The sequence below is a fragment of the Orcinus orca genome, chromosome X, assembly GCF_937001465.1.
Source record: "Orcinus orca chromosome X, mOrcOrc1.1, whole genome shotgun sequence".
Taxonomy (NCBI): domain Eukaryota; kingdom Metazoa; phylum Chordata; class Mammalia; order Artiodactyla; family Delphinidae; genus Orcinus; species Orcinus orca.
Genome location: NC_064580.1, coordinates 62,449,138 through 62,473,513, shown reverse-complemented (window position 1 = coordinate 62,473,513; position 24,376 = coordinate 62,449,138). Strand labels below are relative to the sequence as shown.

Below are 24,376 nucleotides of genomic sequence, written 5' to 3'. Positions count from 1 at the left end.
ATGAGAGTCTACTGTATATTCATTTGGTGGAACAGTGTACAGCAATGAAAATGAACAAGTGCCTGCCACATGCGACAACAGGGATGAATCTCAGTTACACAGTATCACACGGGAGAAGTCAGAAACAACACAAATGATTCCATTTACATAAAGACCAAAGGATGCAGCAAAACCAACGTTGTTAGGAATATGAACCTATGTAGAGAATAACTAAAGAAAAGGAAGGGAATGATGAAGACAAAGGATAGAGGTTACTTCTGAGGAGGGTGAAGGGAAAGGAATTGGAGCTTCCATGCAAGGAACTTCTAAGGTTATGGTGACTTTTGAAAAAACACTGCTATAAAAGTTTACTGAGGGAATGAATGACTCCCAAATCTGTATCTCTCTCTAGCTTTGACCCCTCACTGGTGTTCCAGAACCAAATTTCTAAGTGCATTCCACCTGCATGTCCTGTAAGAAACACAACCTTAATGTATCCAAAATCCCATCATTTCCCTCCCAATCTTTCTTTACTTCCTGTGTCCTTATGCTCCCCACCACAAAGTCACTCAAAACGGAAATGACTTCTGCTTCCTTGTGGTGGCCATAGAAACATGCCCCTCCGATCCACTGCAGGGAACATAGTAGATTGGCAAGTGCCAGCTGCCACTTCTCTGGCACCACCATTGTTTGTGCCAAGATCCCACATCCTCTGGGTAGCTCCCAGCCAGTGACTGAGCATGGCAGGGGCATACTGCTTCAGGACAGGGACTCCTCTAAATGGCAGCTGTAGAGTGGGGACTCCACATGAGCCTGAACAAACTAAACTAAACGGAACTAAAGTTTACTGTTAGAACGAAACTGCATCTGAGATTCTTCTTATCTGACCCTCCTTTCCCCCACGTCTCTCTTACAGACGTCAGACCCGCATCGCACCCTGAAGAAGAAGACTCATTCCTGCTCCTTCTCCTTTATCCTTCACATGCCATTCTCCCATCATGTTCGTTCATGTCCAATCATGCCTTGGTGTCCGTATTTTTGGAGGACCCAAACTAACAAAAGTGGTACCAGGAGTGGTCTGAGAAGTTAGCTATAAGATGGGGTTTATGGACCAGCTCACTCACTGCCCAAATGACAAAGAGCGTACCATTTTGAGTGTTATGTGGGGCACGGATAATCTCTAGCACAAGGTTACCTCCTGATTCCTTAAGGTTTTATCCATACGTACCTTGAAAAATATCCCAGTGGAGGGTCTTACTTGTGGCCTGTGAGATGATTCAGGCCTTTGAATGGTAGGGAGGGCACTATGTCTATAGGGAGGGCAGAGGCGGCTGTCCATCACTGTTATACTGGCGCCCTGCAAAGACATAATGAGAAACTAAGGGACATTACCAAACAGTTAAGGGCCAAGTGTCAGATTCATGGGGTTTTCTTGGTGGCTTACAAAATGCCCTTGCCTCCTGCAGAGACAGCTGAGTAGCTCACAGATTATGCGATAACAGTAAGTGCAGAACTCCAGAGATGTATACATCCTTGACAAACACAGGCCTGTTATGGGAAGGTCAGGGCCCTTTTTGGAAAAACTTCAGACTCTGAAATGTAGGCCGGGTATATTGGCATGGATGTCTCCAAACGTTAGCTTATCAGATCCAAACGTCCTGAGGCCTCAAAGCTTGCAGGGTGGCCCTTCCTTCCCTAGCAAGAGCTAACACATGCCCTGTGCTGGTAGATGCTACAGAGTCTGCTCCCCCACAAAGTGACAGACGCCTCTCCCAGGGAAACCCTCATCTCTTCTCCATAAACTCACTGGGATATGCCGAGCCTGATAAGGGGAAAAAGAAATTATACACCAAGAAATAACAAGCCTGTACTGGCAGGAGCAGGGCAATATCCCTGGGATTGGATTTTGAGGGTGCTGGATCAAGTGGACAGGAATATAAGAGTGGATAAGCAAGTTTTGCTGAGCGGAGGCGCTTTCTCATGCCATGGGATTTAACACACGGGCAAGGACTCCAGGAGATGGAGGAAATTCACTGCCAGACTGGCCCTTTGAAACTTTGAGAAAGTGATGGCCCGTAAGGAGAGAAGTGGAAATGCCTGCCTTGGATTGGCAGATGGCAGAGGAAGGAACAAAAGGTTGAGTGATGCAGACATGCTAGAACGGACAGAAAAGGTGAGGCCAGTCACATGGCCTCATGGTTATGTCCCACTGTAGGGCTGAGAGGACACATCACTCACCAAAGCCATCAGGAGTGTTCTGGTGAGAGGGGCCCCAGCATCACTAGAAGTTTGGTGGTTGCTCCCCTCTGGAGGCCAATGCCAATGATGGAAGGAAAGTGGTCCCGACCTGGGCTCATTACCACCCATGGGAGCCAACGAATTCTGACATAATAGAGGGCAGAGGGCAGCTCTTAACCAAGAGATGCCAGCAGACCACATTTCCAGTAACGACCAGCAAGGTCAGAGGGGCAGTCAAGAGTGCCTGCTTGACCGGCAGAAAGCTGAGAAGATGGCTCAGACAGCATGGCTCCCTAGGGGCAACGACAGCCAGCAAAAGGCAAGAATGCAAGAGAAGGAGGGCCATCATCCCGCTAAAAAGCCACAGTCTCCTGCTCAGTTCCTGGTCCTCAGCCAATTCAGAGACTGGCCCCACTGAAGAGGTGGATGAGTCCTGAGGAGGAAGGATCCAGAAACAAGGCAGTGGGTTATGACCGTCCCTAAAGAGAATGACTGCCAGTTCTCAGGTGACTGTACCCGGAGGCTAGAAAAAGACCCAGACACTTCTACTACTACTGGACACAGGATCTGAGCTGACATTGATCCAGGAGGCCCAAAGTGTCATGATGGGGCCCCATTAGAATGGGGCTTATGAGGCCCTGACATTAAAAGGAGTTGGGAATAGAGACCGGTTCACAGTGAGCTGAATGGGTCCCTGGACCAAAATAGCGGTCATTTCTCCAGTCCCCAAGCTGATAATGATAAGTGATACACTTGGCTGTTGGAGCAATGACTTCCACATTGGGTCACTGCTCTGTGGGGTAAGAGCTATCCCAGTGGGGAAAGCCAAGAGGAACCTCTGACACTGGCTCCCACCCCAGGCCAAGAGAGTAAGTCAAAAGCAGTATTGGATCCTGGTGAGCATAGGGGGCTAAAGCAGAGATTAGTGACATCATTGGAGACGTATGGGATGCAGGGGAAGAGGAGGTAGGAGAGCCACAGGGACGAAGAGAGTGGAGAAGGTGAGAAGAAGTTCTGGGAGTCTCTCTCTGGGGGAGGGAGGAAGGGAATGGAAATGGTGAGAGGGAAGACGGAGGCTTCCACTGAATCCACTGGTAATGTTTCCTAGGGTGCTGGTGGATGCAGGAGATTTTGCTATATCCTTCCTTATCCATTTTAACATATTTGAAATAGCACACCATGACTTAAAAAGTCACTGGGAGAAGTGGAAGAGGGCGGTATCCACAAACGGGCAGGCACCATCGGGGGCAGGCTCGAGGAGGAGGATTGCAGATTTACAGTGCACCCTATCTCCCCTGCTCTGAAACTTCTCCAGCACGGCCAGCTTCTCAGGTGCAGACCCAGAAAACTGGGCCTTTGAGTTCCACAGGCAAGAGGGGTTCAGACACCCCAGGACTCTCCAGGAGGTCAGCCAGAGCAGGATGCAGGAGAGAGAGGTGACTGAAGACAGAGGAGTATGAACGGGAAGGAGCAGAAGGAAGGTATGGGAGGAATGGAGCGGTGTCAGAGTAGGAGTGGGGTGGCAGACACGGGAAATTCTAACACCCATGGGCCGTATAGAAACCAAGGGAGGCACCACTCCCCAGACATCAGTACTGCTCAGCTCAGGGAAGCTGAGAACTGACAGTTCCAAGAAAAACTGAGAGACACCTGGCTATCCACACCCACCGCCATCACAACTGGTAGGCCTTGGTTGTGCGTCCTTCAAAACTTTAAAACATACTTGTACATATACTTAAATGAATTCTCATATATTACATAGGATTGACTGGTGTGTGTGCGTGTGCCCACGCACGCAAGTGATTTAACTTACAAATGTGAATCCAAAGCCATCGTTCTGCAACTTGCAGTTGGAAGTCAGGCGGATGCTTTCGAAAGCTGTGAGAATGGCCTGATGCATTCCGTTGGACTGCCACGCTTTATGCTACTGGATGCTAAGCCACGTTGCATTCATCCATTTCCTTACTGACGGGAATTTGGAGTGTTCCCAGTTTTTCCCATCACCAACTCCCTTGTGCATGTGTTCTTGTACACTACAGGTACCAGCGTGTCTCCGGAAGAAGTACCAGGCAGCGGACTTGCAGGAGCATAGAGGAAATAGATTCTTTCTTCCTTCCTTTTAAAGATCTTGGGCTAAAAGCAAGGACTCTGGAGTCAGATTGATTGGTTTCAATCCTGCCGCTGATCCCCACGAGCCGAATGACCTTGGGCCAGTGGCCGAACCTCTCAGTGCCTGTTTCCTCACCGGGAAGAGGCCAGTAATAGTTGGTACTACAGTTAAAGGCGTGTCACGCGGATGCATTATTATTTATGCCCAGCGCTTAGAAGAGTGCCAGGCACAGAGTCCGTGCCGGCACTAAGTTGCTTTCAATGGATTCTGCCAAATTACCTCCCAAATGCGTCTCTTGCACCACCGCCACAGGGGTTTGCTCCTAACCTCTCCCACCCTCGGAATGGTTAAGCTCTTTGAAGGTTGTCAACCTAGTGTGTGAAACCCGATTCGTGGTTTTAGTTCACATCTCCAGGATCAGCGGTGGGGAGCATCTTTTGGGGTGTAACTGGCCACTGCGATTTCCTCTTCTTTGAACTTGCCTCAGAGAGGGGGAAGGACTGATGGAGCGAGGCCAACCCCAAGTCTATCCGCCACACACGTCTGCCAGTAACGTCTGCTGAGCCACATTTGATGGAGCAGTTGAGACAGAGACCTTACAGAACGAAAATACGATCCCTTTGCTCTCTGGCCGACCCCTGATCACTGACTGCGGGACTCCTGTGCCCATTCTCCTGTTGGGTCTTAAGGCTTGCGGTGGAAGGGAGGCTGGCAAATGCTTTCGGCGCGTGCTAGGCATCCAGCGCCTCCATCTTGACGTTTTATCCTCACCACCCCTGGAGCCCGGCGCCCTCACTCCCCGACGCCCTCGACCCCCTGTATACATGGGAAACGGAGGCTCAGAGTTGTGACTCTAACCAGAAAGGAGAGGCGGGACATGAGGAGGCAGGCCCAGAGGCTTGACAGACGGAGGCACTCCCACCATCCCCTTCACCAGCCAACTTCCCGGAACGCCCAGAGGCTTGCGAGCAAACCAGAGGCCCTCGGCCCCATTGGTTAGGCCTCGAGGGGGCGGGCGAACAAGGCGCCCGCTGACTGGCGGGGGCCGGACCAATGAGGAGGCCGCGGCACGGGCGTGTGAGGCGCGCTGAAAGTGGCGCGTCCTTTCTTTCGAGGCGAGCTCGTGCGGCGCGTGAGGTGGCTGACGCTCCCTTCTGAGCGCCGGCCGCCTAGCCCGCAGTGATCGCGACCGCGACCCGGGCCATCGACCGTCCCCCCGGTTCCGGGGCCCCCCGGGTCGCGACATGAGCTCCCCGAATAAGATGTCTGTGTGGGGAAGGCTTTTCCGCCCAAAGGGCAGGAAGCGGGCCGGCGTCCGCGAGGCCGGCCCCGCAGTCCAACGGGGACCCGCCCCAGGCCCCGAGACTGGGGAGCCGCGGAGCGGCGAGGGCGCAGGCGGCTTCCCAGACCCCGAGGACTTCCAGTTGAAACGGGAGATGGTGGAAGCGCGAGGGCCCGTGCTGTGGGGCCGCGAGGGCCGACCTGGCTCCCCTGCTTACCACAAGAGGGATCTCCTGGACTTGATCGAGGAGTCTGAGGAGGCCAACCTGCAGCAGCTGACCGACCAGGACGTGCCGGGCGTCCGCAGGTACCCGACCCTGGAGAGCTCCACCACCTTCAAAGAGTCCACCGTGTGGACACTGCGCCTCGACGCGGGTCCCGGCGGTCGAGGAGCGCCCGGCCAGAGCTGTGGGGAGGGGCCGACGGCTCCAGCCGGCCCTCTCCACCTCGGTAGGCCTGAAGCGGGCCGGGCCTTGGGGAACCCTAAGAGAAGCACTAACCGTAAGTTGAACGTGGCTGCGGATCGCCAGCGGCGCTCCGCGGAAGGCCTGGCCTGGCTGCTGTCCGACTCCGAGTCCTCAGATGAATTCAGTGAGACACAGCTGATGACGGTGAGCACTTACCGCAGAGGAGGAGGCCAGGCCAAGCCCAGCAGACCCGAGGATCCCGGGGACACTCCCAGACACTCGAAGTTCCAAATCAGGGAGAATTTCCTTCACGTGACAGGCTCTTCCCTGTCCTCGGCTCCACGAGGACTCTCTTCCGTTGTGGAAAGGCAGGGCGTGGGAGAGCAGGGCATCTCTTCCCCTAAGAAAATGCAGAGCGTGCTGTGGGGCAAGGGGGGCAGCAAGCCCAGCTACGCGGGAGCTGCTGCTGCTGCTGCTGCTTCTGTTTCTGCTGCTGCTGCAGGTGGCCTGCCGCGGGTCACTCCTAGGAAGAACGGAGCCCAGGAGAAGAAATCCGTCGGGGAAGCATCCAAACTTGCCCTGGGGGGAACCTTCCGTTCCCGGGGGCAGCGAATCTCGGCAACTCCCGTGGAACCGGCCACCTTCCCCCCATTCTCTGGTATTCCGCTGCCTGGGAGACCCAAGAGTTATACCTTGGTCCTTTCGGGAACCAAACAGTCCAAGCACAGCGGCGCTGGGAAGAAATCCGTGGTCAGCTGGGCAAGGGAGTCTGAGGCGGTGGCGGGAGAAGATAAGGACCCAAATAGAGACCCAGCCCCAAAGGGCCAAGTGAGTAGGCCATGCTCCTCCTCTCTCCCCACTCTTCCCCCACCACAGCACCCAGGGCACACGTCTTCACCCATGCTGCCTCTGTCCACCCCTCAGAGGTCAGCATTGGGTGCCCCTCGGTCACTGGGTCATTACGATGCCAGATCGGGCTCCTTTTCCTAGGGACAAACATTAAGGTAGCACTTCGGGTGTCCTGGGCCCGGTTCTCCACCCTTGGCCTCTTTCCAGCCTCCTCTGAGAGACTTGGGCTGGGATGGAAGGGAGGGCTGGTAGCTGAATTGGGTCGGGGGATCCCTTAAAAGCTTCCCCGGAAAGCCTCAGTATTTAGACTCACCAGGTTCCTGAATCCTCCTTCCTAGCTGTTCCCCAGACCTTCCTTGCAGGGGGCCTGGGCTTTCTCAGTGTCCCACTGTTGTGCCTAGATCAGCTCTGCCTGCTGGCCTGGGGCTGACTGAGGGAGAAAGTGCTAATGAGATCAGCCTTTCAATTCCCTTCCCAATTCCCTGCCTCACCCTGGCCTGAATCACACAACTCTCTCTCTCTCCCTCTCTCTCTCTCTCTCTCTCTCTCTCTCTCACACACACACACGCACACACACACACACACTTCCTTAGTCCAAATCGGTGAGAAATTTTTGTTTCAGCTGCTCACTCACAGGCCAGGGACATCTTGTCTGCGCATGCATCGTAGAAAAGCCAGCAGTGGCGACGTCAACACCAGAGGCCCCCAAGATCCAGGAAACTCAGAGCCCTTGGCCCTGAACCAGGGAGAAGTCATGCCCAGGGGGCCTGCCCCCTCAGGTGAGTGTCGTGGGTTTGATATGAGGGGAAGGAAGAGGGGTTGAGGACAGAAACCTCTGCCTCTGTCTCTGCTGGGGGCACAGGCTTGCTCCCAGGCAGCTTCTCCCACAGAAGACGGGGTGCTGGCAGGGCTGGCCTTGAGCCACATCATCCTCTGTGTGGGGTTTGTGCGGCCGGGGTGATCGGTGGCAGTGCTCCGGGTGTAGTCTTGCAGGGGAACAGCCTTTTCTGTTAAGTCCTGTTCGGCCACATTGCTCTCCCACGTGCTGGCTGTGGCTGCAGCTCTGGGAGGGTCGAATCCAGAGCCACATTGTTTGGGGACCACAATGGCGAAATGGCTGTCCCCGGGGAACAGGGGAAGCAGGCCCAGAGACAAGGTTCCGGCTGCTGGGCGGAGCAGGGGCGGCTGGTTGCCAGCAGAGGGTGGTGCTGCCTCACCTCACTTTAGAGCCCGCTTGGCCCTTTCCACCTCACTGGGAGCCTGGGAAGCTGGATTGTGTGTCCTTTCCCTCTCAGGTGACCGGGGGCCACTTGACCATCCCCCAAGACCGGAAACGCAGCAGCAGCCACTGGGAACGCCCTGCTGTCCTTGGGTAATGCTTCCTCTGCATCCAGGAAATGGAGGCCCAAACTCGAGGGTGGGATCTGGGTCCAAGTTCAACTGACATGTGTGGGCGCCCCCCTCCCCTGCCCCCATCACGTACCCCAAGGAGGGAGCCCACCTCCTTTCCACTGAGGAGCCCTTGCCAGTCTAACCACCCGGCTTTGGGGTGGAGGGCCCGGGGGAGAGGAGAAGGTGGAGGGGAGAGGAGAAGGTGGAGGAGAGAGGAGGCCAGAGTATACTAATCATTTCTCTTCCTCCTCTGTCTGCTGGCCTAGTGTCTCGAGCTAAAGAGAGAAGTAGACGAACTTAAGGAGCAACTTGGTATGAGGAACCAGGGCCGGAGAGCGGTGTCTTAGTGAAGAACCCGGGTGGGCACCTGGGGTGGGGGTGGGCTGCAGGTGCGGTGGGCCTGGCAGGGACGATCATCCCTGTGGGGAGGAGAACCTCTCAGGCCTGGCCCTGGAGCCGGCTGTGCATGTACAACTGGGCGTGTGTACAAATAGCAAAGTACTGTCTGGACTGCATGCACACTTTGACAACCAGACCAGTCCTAGGGAATGTCCTTCTGATAGGACTTTTAGAGATGCCTCGTTGATTTTTCCCTTGAACTGCTGCTTGGTGTGGCTTCTAAGGTTCTTGTTGGATTGTTTGTTTGTGTGTGTGACAAGTTCTGAGTGGTTGTGGCACGGCCCACAGCATGAGAGCTGCTGGCACATTTTGTTTCCCTGTAGGTACCGGTTCCACATTCAGTTTGGGTGGTGGGGAGTGATCAGGCCCAGAGCGCTTTGCATCGGGTCTGGAGGGGTTTCAGGTTTCAGGGCTAGGCGGTTCCTCATGGGGATTGGGGACAGGCTTCTGTATCCCTCTGTCTGGAGCGCCTGCTAATGCCTGTCCCTGTTGAAGCCGCCATGCAGTACCTGGCTGACAAGTTGCAGACCCTTTGAAGTGAGTGTTACACACACCGTACCCCTTCCCACAGTCCTGGCTGTTGAGCAGGGCTGGGGGCTGGCCCTGGCTTCAGGCTCTTCCCTGACTCTGCTGTTTCACAGGTTGAGCCCAGCATCTTCCTGCAAGAGGAGCAGCTGGTACCTTTGGGGCCCTGGAGTTGTGGCCACGCTCATTCCCTCCTGTTCTGCCTCAGCTAGGGCTTCCTCTCCCCCGTGTTTTGCCCCCGCCCCGCCCCAGTTTCACAGCAGTTTCCAATTAAAGTACCTCTCATATTCTGTGTTCTGCCTTCTCTCTGGAGGGGTAGGGGTCGGGGTCGGGGTAGGGGGCCAGGGCGGGGCGCTGCTCCACGTCAGAGCCTTTTCCACAACGGTATCTGTGGCATCCTGTGGTGGGGACTCTGGGCCAGCCTCTGCTACCATCCCTGCAGTCAAGCCAGCGGAGTGTCCCAGGTCTGGGTCCTGTGTGTGCTCTGCCTGGCCACATTGGCACGTCCTCCCTTTCCCCCGAAGGCCCTCTTCTAGCTCTCTCCAAACACCCCTCCTCCTCTGGGGTCTGGCGATTCCCATTCATCTCTGCCATTCACCCTTCCCATCAGCAGGAACTCATGACCCCCTTCCAGAGCTCCAATCTGGAAGCATTCACATCCTCCCTGCCCTAGCCATCTGACCACCCTCCTCCAGCCGGGTCGTCTGTACACCCTTGAGTGGAATTTGGCCCGTCAGGTTCTATGGCGAGTGTGGTTAGTAGGTCTGTGTTGTTGCATGGTCCCCGTCAAATACTCTTCCACCAGCCCCATGACACAGATTTTCCTGGAAATGATATTTCCGTGTCCCAGCTCAATCTCCCAGACTGACTCTTTAGGACACACGAGATTCAGTCTGAACTCCATGTTCGATTTCCCCCTCACTCGAGGTTAGGGAGCACTTCCTTCCCTCAGCCAGGACCCAGGGCTGTACCAGCCTGAGACTCAGAGGGACAGATTTGTGTTTGAGTGAGGCAAGGGTGGTTGTGCCTGACACCCTTCCCGAAAGACCGGTGTTTTACTACACAAAAGGGGGTATGATGGTAGATTGGCCATTCAAGGTTGGTGACGGTGTGTCCCTGTGTGTGAATAAATGTAATCAGGGGTAATCTCCCTTGAGGGAGAAAGATGTGATTCAGGGAGTAAAGGGAGTAGAGGCTGGTCCAGGTTCTGTAAGGCATTGAATGAGCAAAAGCAAGGGTCGGATCAGGTGAGAGCGAAGGTGGTCCATGATCAGCAAGTACCCCCTCAACTTTCCCGGATCATCTTGTGATCTTCTTCTTTCTTTTAAAAGTTTATTTATTTATTTATTTATTTGGTTGCGCTGGGCCTCTCTGGCTGCACGCGGGCTTTCTCTAGTTGCGGTTAGCAGGGGCTACTCTTCGTTGTGGTGCGCGGGCTTCTCATTGCAGTGGCTTCTCTTGTTGTGGAGCATGGGCTCTAGGCACGCAGGCTTCAGCAGTTGTGGCACGCAGGCTCTAGAGCACAGGCTCCAGTAGCTGTGCCGCACAGGCTTAGTTGCTCCGTGGCATAGGGGATCTTCTGGGACCAGGGATCGAACCCGTGTCCCGTACATTGGCAGGCAGATCCTTAACCTCTGTGCCACCAGGGAAGTCCCGTGATCTTCTTGTATGGAACTTTTCATAATAAAGTGCTGTGAAAAATTAAAAAGAAGTGCTTTTGTTCCTTAAAAGGTATGATAGGGCTTCCCTGGTGGGGCAGTGGTTGAGAGTCCGCCTGCCGATGCAGGGGACACGGGTTCACGCCCCGGTCCGGGAGGATCCCACATGCCGCGGAGTGGCTGGGCCCGTGAGCCATGGCCGCTGAGCCTGCGCGTCCGGAGCCTGTGCTCCGCAACGGGAGAGGCCACAACAGTGAGAGGCCACCGTACTGCAAAAAAAAAAAAAAAAAAAAAAAAAAGGTATCATAAAAAGTGTGAAGGCAAGCTAAAAACTAGAAGATATTTACATAACATGAAATCATCAAAGAATTAAAGTATAGAATACATAAAAAACTTCCACAAATAAATATGCAAACAACCCAAGGGGAAAATGGGCAAAAGACACTAAATGAACACCTCATAGACAAGAAAATCCCCAAGGCCAAGCATATGAAAAGCTGCTCAATATTATTACTAATATTATTACTAATCAAGAAATTGCAGATTAAATCTACAATGAGACACCATTTCACTATCACAAGATTGACAACAATTTTGTACTTTGTTAATATCAAATGTTGATGAGGATGTGGAACAGTTAAACACTGTTGATAGGAGTAGAAATTAGCATGACCCCATTGTAAAAAATCTGGCATGATCTAGTAATGTTGGAAATCTTCTTTCCCTATGAGATGACAAGTTCAGTCCTAAGTATGAGCACTGGAACACAGCTTCCCAGTCATTTGATTCTATGGCTCACACAGAAAATGATGATTGTATGGCATACAGGAGTAAGATGACAAAATTGTTCAGGGCCAGAACCAAGCGGTCCAGGGGCTGCTGTCTGGCTGTCTCTGGAGATGAAGGCCTCAAAGTCCCAGGTCCAAAAGTTGGAAAGCTCTGCCCTGGAAGGCTCTTGTACGTGGGCACCAGGAAACATGTGCCAGAATGTTTATAGTAGCGCTATGAATAATATCTGCCCAAATGGAAACAACCCAAATTACCCATTGACAGTAGAATGGATACATAGGTTGAGATACAGTTGATTCTTGTTATTTGTAGATTCCATACTTGCAAATTCCCCTATTTGCTAAAATTCATTTTTAACCACAAATCAGTACCAGAGTGCTTTCCTCCTCATTCGAGAGAGCTGTGAAAAACCTGAGTTGGTGGAATATGTTCCCAACTGAGGTCAAACAAGGTGACGCTCTGCCTTCTGGTTTCAGTCTCATACTGCAAGCAAGTGTCCTTTTCATGATTTATTTGGTGCCACATAGTTTGCATTTTTGTGCTTCTTTGTTGGTGATTTCATAATTAAAGATGGCCTCCAAGCTTAGTGCTGAAGTACTGTCTAGTGTTCTTGAGTGCAAAATGACTATGACGTGCACTCAAGAAAATATGTGTGTTACATAAACCTTGCTCAGGCATGATTTATAATGCTGTTGGCTGTGAGGTCAGTGTTAATGAATCAATAATATTTGTATTAAATAGAGTGCCTTTAAACAGAAACACACATGAAACATGATTACGCAGCGATCAGTCGATGAAAATGTTGTGACCAGCGGATGGTAGGAACTTGAAATTATATTTCCCTTAGGAGCAATGTTTCAGGATTGCCTAATTCAGTGTTCATGGCAACTTTATAGACTGCAAATAACTATCATGATAATGAGAGTCTACTGTATATTCATTTGGTGGAACAGTGTACAGCAATGAAAATGAACAAGTGCCTGCCACATGCGACAACAGGGATGAATCTCAGTTACACAGTATCACACGGGAGAAGTCAGAAACAACACAAATGATTCCATTTACATAAAGACCAAAGGATGCAGCAAAACCAACGTTGTTAGGAATATGAACCTATGTAGAGAATAACTAAAGAAAAGGAAGGGAACGATGAAGACAAAGGATAGAGGTTACTTCTGAGGAGGGGGAAGGGAAAGGAATTGGAGCTTCCATGCAAGGAACTTCTAAGGTTATGGTGACGTTTGAAAAAACACTGCTATAAAAGTTTACTGAGGGAATGAATGACTCCCAAATCTGTATCTCTCTCTAGCTTTGACCCCTCACTGGTGTTCCAGAACCAAATTTCTAAGTGCATTCCACCTGCATGTCCTATAAGAAACACAACCTTAATGTATCCAAAATCCCATCATTTCCCTCCCAACCTTTCTTTACTTCCTGTGTCCTTATGCTCCCCACCACAAAGTCACTCAAAACGGAAATGTTAGTCATCTTTGACTTCTGCTTCCTTGTGGTGGCCATAGAAACATGCCCCTCTGATCCACTGCAGGGAACATAGTAGATTGGCAAGTGCCAGCTGCCACTTCTCTGGCACCACCATTGTTTGTGCCAAGATCCCACATCCTCTGGGTAGCTCCCAGCCAGTGACTGAGCATGGCAGGGGCATACTGCTTCAGGACAGGGACTCCTCTAAATGGCAGCTGTAGGGTGGGGACTCCACATGAGCCTGAACAAACTAAACTAAACGGAACTAAAGTTTACTGTTAGAACGAAACTGCATCTGAGATTCTTCTTATCTGACCCTCCTTTCCCCCACGTCTCTCTTACAGACGTCAGACCCGCATCGCACCCTGAAGAAGAAGACTCATTCCTGCTCCTTCTCCTTTATCCTTCACATGCCATTCTCCCATCATGTTCGTTCATGTCCAATCATGCCTTGGTGTCCGTATTTTTGGAGGACCCAAACTAACAAAAGTGGTACCAGGAGTGGTCTGAGAAGTTAGCTATAAGATGGGGTTTATGGACCAGCTCACTCACTGCCCAAATGACAAAGAGCGTACCATTTTGAGTGTTATGTGGGGCATGGATAATCTCTAGCACAAGGTTACCTCCTGATTCCTTAAGGTTTTATCCATACGTACCTTGAAAAATATCCCAGTGGAGGGTCTTACTTGTGGCCTGTGAGATGATTCAGGCCTTTGAATGGTAGGGAGGGCACTATGTCTATAGGGAGGGCAGAGGCGGCTGTTCATCACTGTTATACTGGCGCCCTGCAAAGACATAATGAGAAACTAAGGGACATTACCAAACAGTTAAGGGCCAAGTGTCAGATTCATGGGGTTTTCTTGGTGGCATACAAAATGCCCTTGCCTCCTGCAGAGACAGCTGAGTAGCTCACAGATTATGCGATAACAGTAAGTGCAGAACTCCAGAGATGTATACATCCTTGACAAACACAGGCCTGTTATGGGAAGGTCAGGGCCCTTTTTGGAAAAACTTCAGACTCTGAAATGTAGGCCGGGTATATTGGCATGGATGTCTCCAAACGTTGGCTTATCAGATCCAAACGTCTTGAGGCCTCAAAGCTTGCAGGGTGGCCCTTCCTTCCCTAGCAAGAGCTAACACATGCCCTGTGCTGGTAGATGCTACAGAGTCTGCTCCCCCACAAAGTGACAGACGCCTCTCCCAGGGAAACCCTCATCTCTTCTCCATAAACTCACTGGGATATGCCGAGCCTGATAAGGGGAAAAAGAAATTATACACCAAGAAATAACAAGCCTGTACTGGCAGGAGCAGGGCAATATCCCTGGGATTGGATTTTGAGGGTGCTGGATCAAGTGGACAGGAATATAAGAGAGGATAAGCAAGTTTTGCTGAGCGGAGGCGCTTTCTCATGCCATGGGATTTAACACACGGGCAAGGACTCCAGGAGATGGAGGAAATTCACTGCCAGACTGGCCCTTTGAAACTTTGAGAAAGTGATGGCCCGTAAGGAGAGAAGTGGAAATGCCTGCCTTGGATTGGCAGATGACAGAGGAAGGAACAATAAGGTTGAGTGATGCAGACATGCTAGAACGGACAGAAAAGGTGAGGCCAGTCACATGGCCTCATGGTTATGTCCCACTATAGGGCTGAGAGGACACATCCCACTGTAGGACACATGTCCCACTGTAGGGCTGAGAGGACACCAAAGCCATCAGGAGTGTTCTGGTGAGAGGGGCCCCAGCATCACTAGAAGTTTGGTGGTTGCTCCCCTCTGGAGGCCAATGCCAATGATGGAAGGAAAGTGGTCCCGACCTGGGCTCATTACCACCCATGGGAGCCAACGAATTCTGACATAATAGAGGGCAGAGGGCAGCTCTTAACCAAGAGATGCCAGCAGACCACATTTCCAGTAACGACCAGCAAGGTCAGAGGGGCAGTCAAGAGTGCCTGCTTGACCGGCAGAAAGCTGAGAAGATGGCTCAGACAGCATGGCTCCCTAGGGGCAACGACAGCCAGCAAAAGGCAAGAATGCAAGAGAAGGAGGGCCATCATCCCGCTAAAAAGCCACAGTCTCCTGCTCAGTTCCTGGTCCTCAGCCAATTCAGAGACTGGCCCCACTGAAGAGGTGGATGAGTCCTGAGGAGGAAGGATCCAGAAACAAGGCAGTGGGTTATGACCGTCCCTAAAGAGAATGACTGCCAGTTCTCAGGTGACTGTACCCGGAGGCTAGAAAATGACCCAGACACTTCTACTACTACTGGACACAGGATCTGAGCTGACATTGATCCAGGAGGCCCAAAGTGTCATGATGGGGCCCCATTAGAATGGGGCTTATGAGGCCCTGACATTAAAAGGAGTTGGGAATAGAGACCGGTTCACAGTGAGCTGAATGGGTCCCTGGACCAAAATAGCGGTCATTTCTCCAGTCCCCAAGCTGATAATGATAAGTGATACACTTGGCAGTTGGAGCAATGACTTCCACATTGGGTCACTGCTCTGTGGGGTAAGAGCTATCCCGGTGGGGAAAGCCAAGAGGAACCTCTGACACTGGCTCCCACCCCAGGCCAAGAGAGTAAGTCAAAAGCAGTATTGGATCCTGGTGAGCATAGGGGGCTAAAGCAGAGATTAGTGACATCATTGGAGACGTATGGGATGCAGGGGAAGAGGAGGTAGGAGAGCCACAGGGACGAAGAGAGTGGAGAAGGTGAGAAGAAGTTCTGGGAGTCTCTCTCTGGGGGAGGGAGGAAGGGAATGGAAATGGTGAGAGGGAAGATGGAGGCTTCCACTGAATCCACTGGTTATGTTTCCTAGGTGGATGCAGGAGATTTTGCTATATCCTTCCTTATCCATTTTAACATATTAGAAATAGCACACCACGACTTAAAAAGTCACTGGGAGAAGTGGAAGAGGGCGGTATCCACAAACGGGCAGGCACCATCGGGGGCAGGCTCGAGGAGAAGGATTGCAGATTTACAGTGCACCCAATCTCCCCTGCTCTGAAACTTCTCCAGCACGGCCAGCTTCTCAGGTGCAGACCCAGAAAACTGGGCCTTTGAGTTCCACAGGCAAGAGGGGTTCAGACACCCCAGGACTCTCCAGGAGGTCAGCCAGAGCAGGATGCAGGAGAGAGAGGTGACTGAAGACAGAGGAGTATGAACGGGAAGGAGCAGAAGGAAGGTATGGGAGGAATGGAGCAGTGTCAGAGTAGGAGTGGGGTGCCAGACAAGGGAAATTCTAACACCCATGGGCCGTATAGTAACCAAGGGAGGCACCACTCCCCAGACATCAGTACTGCTCAGCTCAGGGGAGCTGAGAACTGACAGTTCCAAGAAAAACTGAGAGACACCTGGCTATCCACACCCACCGCCATCACAACTGGTAGGCCTTGGTTGTGCGTCCTTCAAAACTTTAAAACATACTTGTACATATACTTAAATGAATTCTCATATATTACATAGGATTGACTGGTGTGTGTGCGTGTGCCCACGCACGCAAGTGATTTAACTTACAAATGTGAATCCAAAGCCATCGTTCTGCAACTTGCAGTTGGAAGTCAGGCGGATGCTTTCGAAAGCTGTGAGAATGGCCTGATGCATTCCGTTGGACTGCCACGCTTTATGCTACTGGATGCTAAGCCACGTTGCATTCATCCATTTCCTTACTGACGAGAATTTGGAGTGTTCCCAGTTTTTCCCGTCACCAACACCCTTGTGCATGTGTTCTTGTACACTACAGGTACCAGCGTGTCTCCGGAAGAAGTACCAGGCAGCGGACTTGCAGGAGCATAGAGGAAATAGATTCTTTCTTCCTTCCTTTTAAAGATCTTGGGCTAAAAGCAAGGACTCTGGAGTCAGATTGATTGGTTTCAATCCTGCCGCTGATCCCCACGAGCCGAATGACCTTGGGCCAGTGGCCGAACCTCTCAGTGCCTGTTTCCTCACCGGGAAGAGGCCAGTAATAGTTGGTACTACAGTTAAAGGCGTGTCACGCGGATGCATTATTATTTATGCCCAACGCTTAGAAGAGTGCCAGGCACAGAGTCCGTGCCGGCACTAAGTTGCTTTCAATGGATTCTGCCAAATTACCTCCCAAATGCGTCTCTTGCACCACCGCCACAGGGGTTTGCTCCTAACCTCTCCCACCCTCGGAATGGTTAAGCTCTTTGAAGGTTGTCAACCTAGTGTGTGAAACCCGATTCGTGGTTTTAGTTCACATCTCCAGGATCAGCGGTGGGGAGCACCTTTTGGGGTGTAACTGGCCACTGCGATTTCCTCTTCTTTGAATTTGCCTCAGAGAGGGGGAAGGACTGATGGAGCGAGCCCAAACCCAAGTCTATCCGCCAAACCCGCCTGCCAGTAACGTCTGCTGAGCCACATTTGATGGAGCAGTTGAGACAGAGACCTTACAGAACGAAAATACGATCCCTTTGCTCTCTGGCCGACCCCTGATCACTGACTGCGGGACTCCTGTGCCCATTCTCCTGTTGGGTCTTAAGGCTTGCGGTGGAAGGGAGGCTGGCAAATGCTTTCGGCGCATGCTAGGCATCCAGCGCCTCCATCTTGACGTTTCATCCTCACCACCCCTGGAGCCCGGCGCCCTCACTCCCCGACGCCCTCGACCCCCTGTACACATGGGAAACAGAGGCTCAGAGCTGTGACTCTAACCAGAAAGGGGAGGCGGGACAGGAGGAGGCGGGCCCAGAGGCTTGACAGAGGGAGGCACTCCCACCAACCCCTTCACCAGCCAACTACCCGGACTGCCCACGGGTTTGCGAGCAAACCAGAGGCCCTCGGCCCCATTGGTTAGGTCTCGACAGGGGCGGGCGAACAAGGAGCCCGCTGATTGGCGGGGGCCGGACCAATGAGGAGGCTGCGGCGCGGGCGTGAGAGGCGCGCTGAAAGTGGCGCGTCCTTTCTTTTGAGGCGAGCTCGTGCGGCGCGTGAGGTGGCTGACGCTCCCTTCTGAGCGCCGGCCGCCTAGCCCGCTGTGACCGCGACCGCGACCCAGGCCATCGACCGTCGCCCCGGTTCCGGGGCCGCCCGGGTCGCGACATGAGCTCCCCGAATAAGATGTCTGTGTGGGGAAGGCTTTTCCACCCAAAGGGCAGGGAGCGGGCAGGCGTCCGCGAGGCCGGCCCCGCAGTCCAACGGGGACCCGCCCCAGGCCCCGAGACTGGGGAGCCGTGGAGCGGCGAGGGCGCAGGCGGCTTCCCAGACCCCGAGGGCTTCCAGTTGAAACGGGAGATGGTGGAAGCGCGAGGACCCGTGCTGTGGGGCCGCGAGGGCCGACCTGGCTCCCCTGCTTACCACAAGAGGGATCTCCTGGACCTGATCGAAGAGTCTGAGGAGGCCAACCTGCAGCAGCTGACCAACCAGGACGTGCTGGGCGTCCGCAGGTACCCGACCCCGGAGAGCTCCACTGCCTTCAAAGAGTCCACCACGTGGACACTGCGCCTCGAGGCGGGTCCCGGCGGTCGAGGAGCACCCGGCCAGAGCTGTGGGGAGGGGCCGACGGCTCCAGCCGGCCCTCTCCACCTCGGTAGGCCTGAAGCGGGCCGGGCCTTGGGGAACCCTAAGAGAGGCACTAACCGTAAGTTGAACGTGGCTGCGGATCGCCAGCGGCGCTCCGCGGAAGGCCTGGCCTGGCTGCTGTCCGACTCCGAGTCCTCAGATGAATTCAGTGAGACACAGCTGATGACGGTGAGCACTTACCGCAGAGGAGGAGGCCAGGCCAAGCCCAGCAGACCCGAGGATCCCGGGGACACTCCCAGACACTCGAAGTTCCAAATCAGGGAGAATTTCCTTCACGTGACAGGCTCTTCCCTGTCCTTGGCTCCGCGAGGACTCTCTTCCGTTGTGGAAAGGCAGGGCGTGGGAGAGCAGGGCATCTCTTCCCCTAAGAAAATGCAGAGCGTGCTGTGGGGCAAGGGGGGCAGCAAGCCCAGCTACGCGGGAGCTGCTGCTGCTGCTGCTGCTGCTTCTGTTTCTGCTGCTGCTGCAGGTGGCCTGCCGCGGGTCACTCCTAGGAAGAACGGAGCCCAGGAGAAGAAATCCGTCGGGGAAGCATCCAAACTTGCCCTGGGGGGAACCTTCCGTTCCCGGGGGCAGCGAATCTCGGCAACTCCCGTGGAACCGGCCACCTTCCCCCCATTCTGTGGTATTCCGCTGCCTGGGAGACCCAAGAGTTATACCTTGGTCCTTTCGGGAACCAAACAGTCCAAGCACAGCGGCGCTGGGAAGAAATCCGTGGTCAGCTGGCCAAGGGAGTCTGAGGTGGTGGCGGGAGAAGATAAGGACCCAAATAGAGACCCAGCCCCAAAGGGCCAAGTGAGTAGGCCATGCTCCTCCTCTCTCCCCACCCTTCCCCCCCCCACAGCACCCAGGGCACACGTCTTCACCCATGCTGCCTCTGTCCACCCCTCAGAGGTCAGCATTTGGTGCCCCTCGGTCACTGGGTCATTACGATGCCAGATCGGGCTCCTTTTCCTAGGGACAAACATTAAGGTAGCACTTCGGGTGTCCTGGGCCCGGTTCTCCACCCTTGGCCTCTTTCCAGCCTCCTCTGAGAGACTTGGGCTGGGATGGAAGGGAGGGCTGGTAGCTGAATTGGGTTGGGGGATCCCTTAAAAGCTTCCCCGGAAAGCCTCAGTATTTAGACTCACCAGGTTCCTGAATCCTCCTTCCTAGCTGTTCCCCAGACCTTCCTTGCAGGGGGCCTGGGCTTTCTCAGTGTCCCACTGTTGTGCCTAGATCAGCTCTGCCTGCTGGCCTGGGGCTGACTGAGGGAGAAAGTGCTAATGAGATCAGCCTTTCAATTCCCTTCCCAATTCCCTGCCTCACCCTGGCCTGAATCACACAACTCTCTCTCTCTCCCTCTCTCTCTCTCTCTCTCTCTCTCTCTCTCTCTCTCTCTCTCTCTCTCTCTCTCTCTCTCACACACACACACACACACACACACACACACACACTTCCTTAGTCCAAATCGGTGAGAAATTTTTGTTTCAGCTGCTCACTCACAGGCCAGGGACATCTTGTCTGCGCATGCATTGTAGAAAAGCCAGCAGTGGCGACGTCAACACCAGAGGCCCCCAAGATCCAGGAAACTCAGAACCCTTGGCCCTGAACCAGGGAGAAGTCATGCCCAGGGGGCCTGCCCCCTCAGGTGAGTGTCGTGGGTTTGATATGAGGGGAAGGAAGAGGGGTTGAGGACAGAAACCTCTGCCTCTGTCTCTGCTGGGGGCACAGCCTTGCTCCCAGGCAGCTTCTCCCACAGGAGACGGGGTGCTGGCAGGGCTGGCCTTGAGCCACATCATCCTCTGTGTGGGGTTTGTGCGGCCGGGGTGATCGGTGGCAGTGCTCCAGGTGTAGACTTGCAGGGGAACAGCCTTTTCTGTTAAGTCCTGTTCGGCCACATTGCTCTCCCACGTGCTGGCTGTGGCTGCAGCTCTGGGAGGGTCGAATCCAGAGCCACATTGTTTGGGGACCACAATGGCGAAATGGCTGCCCCGGGGAACAGGGGAAGCAGGCCCAGAGACAAGGTTCCGGCTCTTGGGCGGAGCAGGGGCGGCTGGTTGCCAGCAGAGGGTGGTGCTGCCTCACCTCACTTTAGAGCCCGCTTGGCCCTTTCCACCTCACTGGGAGCCTGGGAAGCTGGATTGTGTGTCCTTTCCCTCTCAGGTGACCGGGGGCCACTTGACCATCCCCCAAGACCGGAAACGCAGCAGCAGCCACTGGGAACGCCCTGCTGTCCTTGGGTAATGCTTCCTCTGCATCCTGGAAATGCAGGCCCAAACTCGAGGGTGGGATCTGGGTCCAAGTTCAGCTGACATGGGTGGGCTCCCCCTCCCCTGCCCCCATCACGTACCCCACGGAGGGAGCCCACCTCCTTTCCACTGAGGAGCCCTTGCCAGTCTGACCACCCGGCTTTGGGGTGGAGGGCCCGGGGGAGAGGAGAAGGTGGAGGGGAGAGGAGAAGGTGGAGGAGAGAGGAGGCCAGAGTATACTAATCATTTCTCTTCCTCCTCTGTCTGCTGGCCTAGTGTCTCGAGCTAAAGAGAGAAGTAGACGAACTTAAGGAGCAACTTGGTATGAGGAACCAGGGCCGGAGAGCGGTGTCTTAGTGAAGAACCCGGGTGGGCACCTGGGGTGGGGGTGGGCTGCAGGTGCGGTGGGCCTGGCAGGGACGATCATCCCTGTGGGGAGGAGAACCTCTCAGGCCTGGCCCTGGAGCTGGCTGTGCATGTACAACTGGGCGTGTGTACAAATAGCAAAGTACTGTCTGGACTGCATGCACACTTTGACAACCAGACCAGTCCTAGGGAATGTCCTTCTGATAGGACTTTTAGAGATGCCTCGTTGATTTTTCCCTTGAACTGCTGCTTGGTGTGGCTTCTAAGGTTCTTGTTGGATTGTTTGTTTGTGTGTGTGACAAGTTCTGAGTGGTTGTGGCACGGCCCACAGCATGAGAGCTGCTGGCACATTTTGTTTCCCTTTAGGAACCGGTTCCACATTCAATTTGGGTGGTGGGGAGTGATCAGGCCCAGAGCTCTTTGCATCGGGTCTGGAGGGGTTTCAGGTATCAGGGCTAGGCGGTTCCTCACGGGGATAGGGGGACGGGCTTCTGTATCCCTCTGTCTGGAGCGCCTGCTAATGCCTGTCCCTGTTGCAGCCGCCATGCAGTACCTGGCTGGCAAGTTGCAGACCCTTTGAAGTGAGTGTTACACACACCGTACCCCTTCCCACAGTCCTGGCTGTTGAGCAGGGCTGGGGGCTGGCCCTAGCTTCAGGCTCTTCCCTGACTCTGCTGTTTCACAGGTTGAGCCCAGCATCTTTCTGCAAGAGGAGCAGCTGGTACCTTTGGGGCCCAGGAGCTGTGGCCACGCTCATTCCCTCCTGTTCTGCCTCAGCTAGGGCTTCCCCTCCCCCGTGTTTTGTCCCCGCCCCGCCCCAGTTTCACAGCAGTTTCCAATTAAAGTACCTCTCATATTCTGTGTTCTGCCTTCTCTCTGGAGGGGTAGGGGTAGGGGTAGGGGTCGGGGTAGGGGGCCAGGGCGGGGCACTGCTCCACTTCAGAGCCTTTTCCAGAGTGGTATCTCTGGCATCCTGTGGTGGGGACTCTGGGCCAAACTCTTCTACCATCCCTGCAGTCAAGCCAGCGGAGTGTCCCAGGTCTGGGTCCTGTGTTTGCTCTGCCTGGCCCCATTGGCACGTCCTCCCTCTCCCCGGAAGGCCCTCTTCTAGTTCTCTCCAAACTCCCCTCCTCCTTTGGGGTCTGGCGGTTCCCATTCATCTCTGCCCTTCACCCTTCCCATCAGCAGGAACTCATGACCCCCTTCCAGAGCTCCAATCTGGAAGCATTCACATCCTCCCTGCCCTAGCCAGCTGACCACCCTCCTCCAGCCATGTCGTCTATATACCCTTGAGTTGAAATTGGCCCGTCAGGTTCTATGGCAAGTGTGGTTAGTCGGTGTGTGTTGTTGCATGGTCCCCATCAAATACTCTTCCACCAGCCCCATGACACAGATTTTCCTGGAAATGATATTTCCGTGTCCCAGCTCAATCTCCCAGACTGCCTCTTTAGGGCACACGAGATTGAGTCTGAACTCCATGTTCGATTTCCCCCTCACTCGAGGTTGGGGAGCACTTCCTTCCCTCAGCCAGGACCCAGGGCTGTACCAGCCTGAGACTCAGAGGGACAGATTTGTGTTTGAGTGAGGCAAGGGTGGTTCTGCCTGACACCCTTCCCGAAAGACCGGTGTTTTACTACACAAAAGGGGGTATGATGGTAGATTGGCCATTCAAGGTTGGTGACGGTGTGTCCCTGTGTGTGAATAAATGTAATCAGGGGTAATCTCCCTTGAGGGAGAAAGATGTGATTCACGGAGTAAAGGGAGTAGAGGCTGGTCCAGGTTCTGTAAGGCATTGAATGAGCAAAAGCAAGGGTCGGATCTGTTTTGTTCAAGGGTTGTCCTTAAATTCCCAAAACATAGGAGGGGGATGATGCAGAAGTCACCAAACCCCACGACAGGCTGTCGGGATGCTCGAAATGTTGGATTCGCTGGAGGTGGCTCTCGATCCTACTCTGTGATCCTATGATGTCTGACAACTACTGTGGGTGTGGATGGAATGAGATTGGGAAGGGTGGCTCCTCAGAGTAGCTCATCTTAGAATCAGGGGACCCATATATGAGGCCACCCAACATGAGCTACCCGGGACAGGGGCAGGATGGGCGCAGTGAGGATGGGAAGTAAGGAGTGACTGCACCTGGACAATGGGGAGCACTTGGGTCCATCCTTCCCCCATATTCTCACCCTGACTCCCTTCCAGAGTCCATGGAATGAGCTCAGGTGGACAGACCACATGTGAGTTGGGACAGTCAGAGATCGCAGGGTCAGAAAAGAACGTTCCTGTGACTCTATCCTTACACTCACACCCCTCTCTGGAGAAGGTGGGCTTGACTGCTTAGTTTACAGCTTTGAGCCTGAATCTGATCCAGTGGTTATTGCTTGGTGGTGTAGGACATCTCTCTGCTGTCTGAGTGACAAAGTTTGGCAGAGACCTTCCAGCTGAGGTTTCTGCCCACCGAGATGTGCAGGCAACTTGTTCGCCGGGAGAAGTCCAGCACCAGCACCAGCGCCACCTGTCAGCAGAGGGGGTCACGGGGACGTGGTCACCAGGGTGAGGAAATAGAGAAGCTTGTTGAAAGGGAGGTGACATGGGAGGGCGTGACCTCAACCCTTGGTTTTCCCTGCCTCCCTTCCCTCCACTGAGCACACAATCTCCCTGTTCCGTGTTCTGACCAACTACCACAGAAAAATGTTGCTGGAAACATGTATATCACAGACTGTGGCTTGGCCCTGAGCTTTCCAGTTCCAGAGGGAATAGTGGCAGGTCATACATCTGGGCCCCCGTGGGTAGGAGGAGGTCAAAACCCCGCCCTCATTCAGTTCACCCCATTTGCCTTTCCCCTCAAGCCCCTTCTCCAGCCTGGGAGACAGTGGCAGCTGGCCTGGAGAGCCTTAGGCCCCATCCTGCCTGATTCTGCTCCCTGCCCAATTACTGGGAAAATGCCCCCTCCCCACCCCACCCACTCCACACCAGCGCCATCCCAACCAGCGTCCCACTGCTCTTTCTGGACTCTTGGGGGAAACTGACACAAACAAAGAAGGTAGGTGGGGGCTTCCCTGGTGGCGCAGTGGTTGAGAGTCCGCCTGCCGATGCAGGGGACACAGGTTCGTGCCCCAGTCCGGGAAGATCCCACATTCCGTG

General features: G+C 53.9%; 2 protein-coding genes across 2 annotated transcripts; both read left to right on the top strand.

Annotated features, from left to right (window-relative positions):
• Window positions 1-5,571: 5,571 nt before the first annotated feature.
• On the top strand, window positions 5,572-9,191 carry LOC125962926 (uncharacterized protein CXorf49 homolog). The gene is made up of 5 exons (XM_049704512.1): window positions 5,572-6,843; window positions 7,487-7,643; window positions 8,160-8,236; window positions 8,523-8,568; window positions 9,151-9,191. Exons 1-5 carry the CDS (start codon window positions 5,572-5,574, stop codon window positions 9,189-9,191), a joined length of 1,593 nt encoding a protein of 530 aa, XP_049560469.1.
• Window positions 9,192-16,261: 7,070 nt separating this feature from the next.
• LOC125962925 (uncharacterized protein CXorf49 homolog) lies at window positions 16,262-21,817 on the top strand. Its single transcript, XM_049704511.1, has 7 exons — window positions 16,262-16,286; window positions 18,090-19,435; window positions 20,114-20,270; window positions 20,786-20,862; window positions 21,148-21,193; window positions 21,604-21,609; window positions 21,777-21,817. Exons 1-7 carry the CDS (start codon window positions 16,262-16,264, stop codon window positions 21,815-21,817), a joined length of 1,698 nt encoding a protein of 565 aa, XP_049560468.1.
• Window positions 21,818-24,376: the final 2,559 nt, after the last annotated feature.

What these genes read in the sequence shown, in the direction of transcription:
- LOC125962926 (XM_049704512.1), top strand. Translation starts at nt 5,572, where the DNA reads ATGAGCTCCCCGAATAAGATGTCTGTGTGGGGAAGGCTTTTCCGCCCA. An exon ending in ACCCAGCCCCAAAGGGCCAA is followed by an intron (nt 6,844 to 7,486) that starts GTGAGTAGGCCA and finishes TTTTTGTTTCAG; the next exon opens with CTGCTCACTCACAGGCCAGG. An exon ending in CGAACTTAAGGAGCAACTTG is followed by an intron (nt 8,569 to 9,150) that starts GTATGAGGAACC and finishes TCCCTGTTGAAG; the next exon opens with CCGCCATGCAGTACCTGGCT.
- LOC125962925 (XM_049704511.1), top strand. Translation starts at nt 16,262, where the DNA reads ATGAACGGGAAGGAGCAGAAGGAAG. An exon ending in CGGGAAGGAGCAGAAGGAAG is followed by an intron (nt 16,287 to 18,089) that starts GTATGGGAGGAA and finishes CCGGCCGCCTAG; the next exon opens with CCCGCTGTGACCGCGACCGC. An exon ending in ACCCAGCCCCAAAGGGCCAA is followed by an intron (nt 19,436 to 20,113) that starts GTGAGTAGGCCA and finishes TTTTTGTTTCAG; the next exon opens with CTGCTCACTCACAGGCCAGG.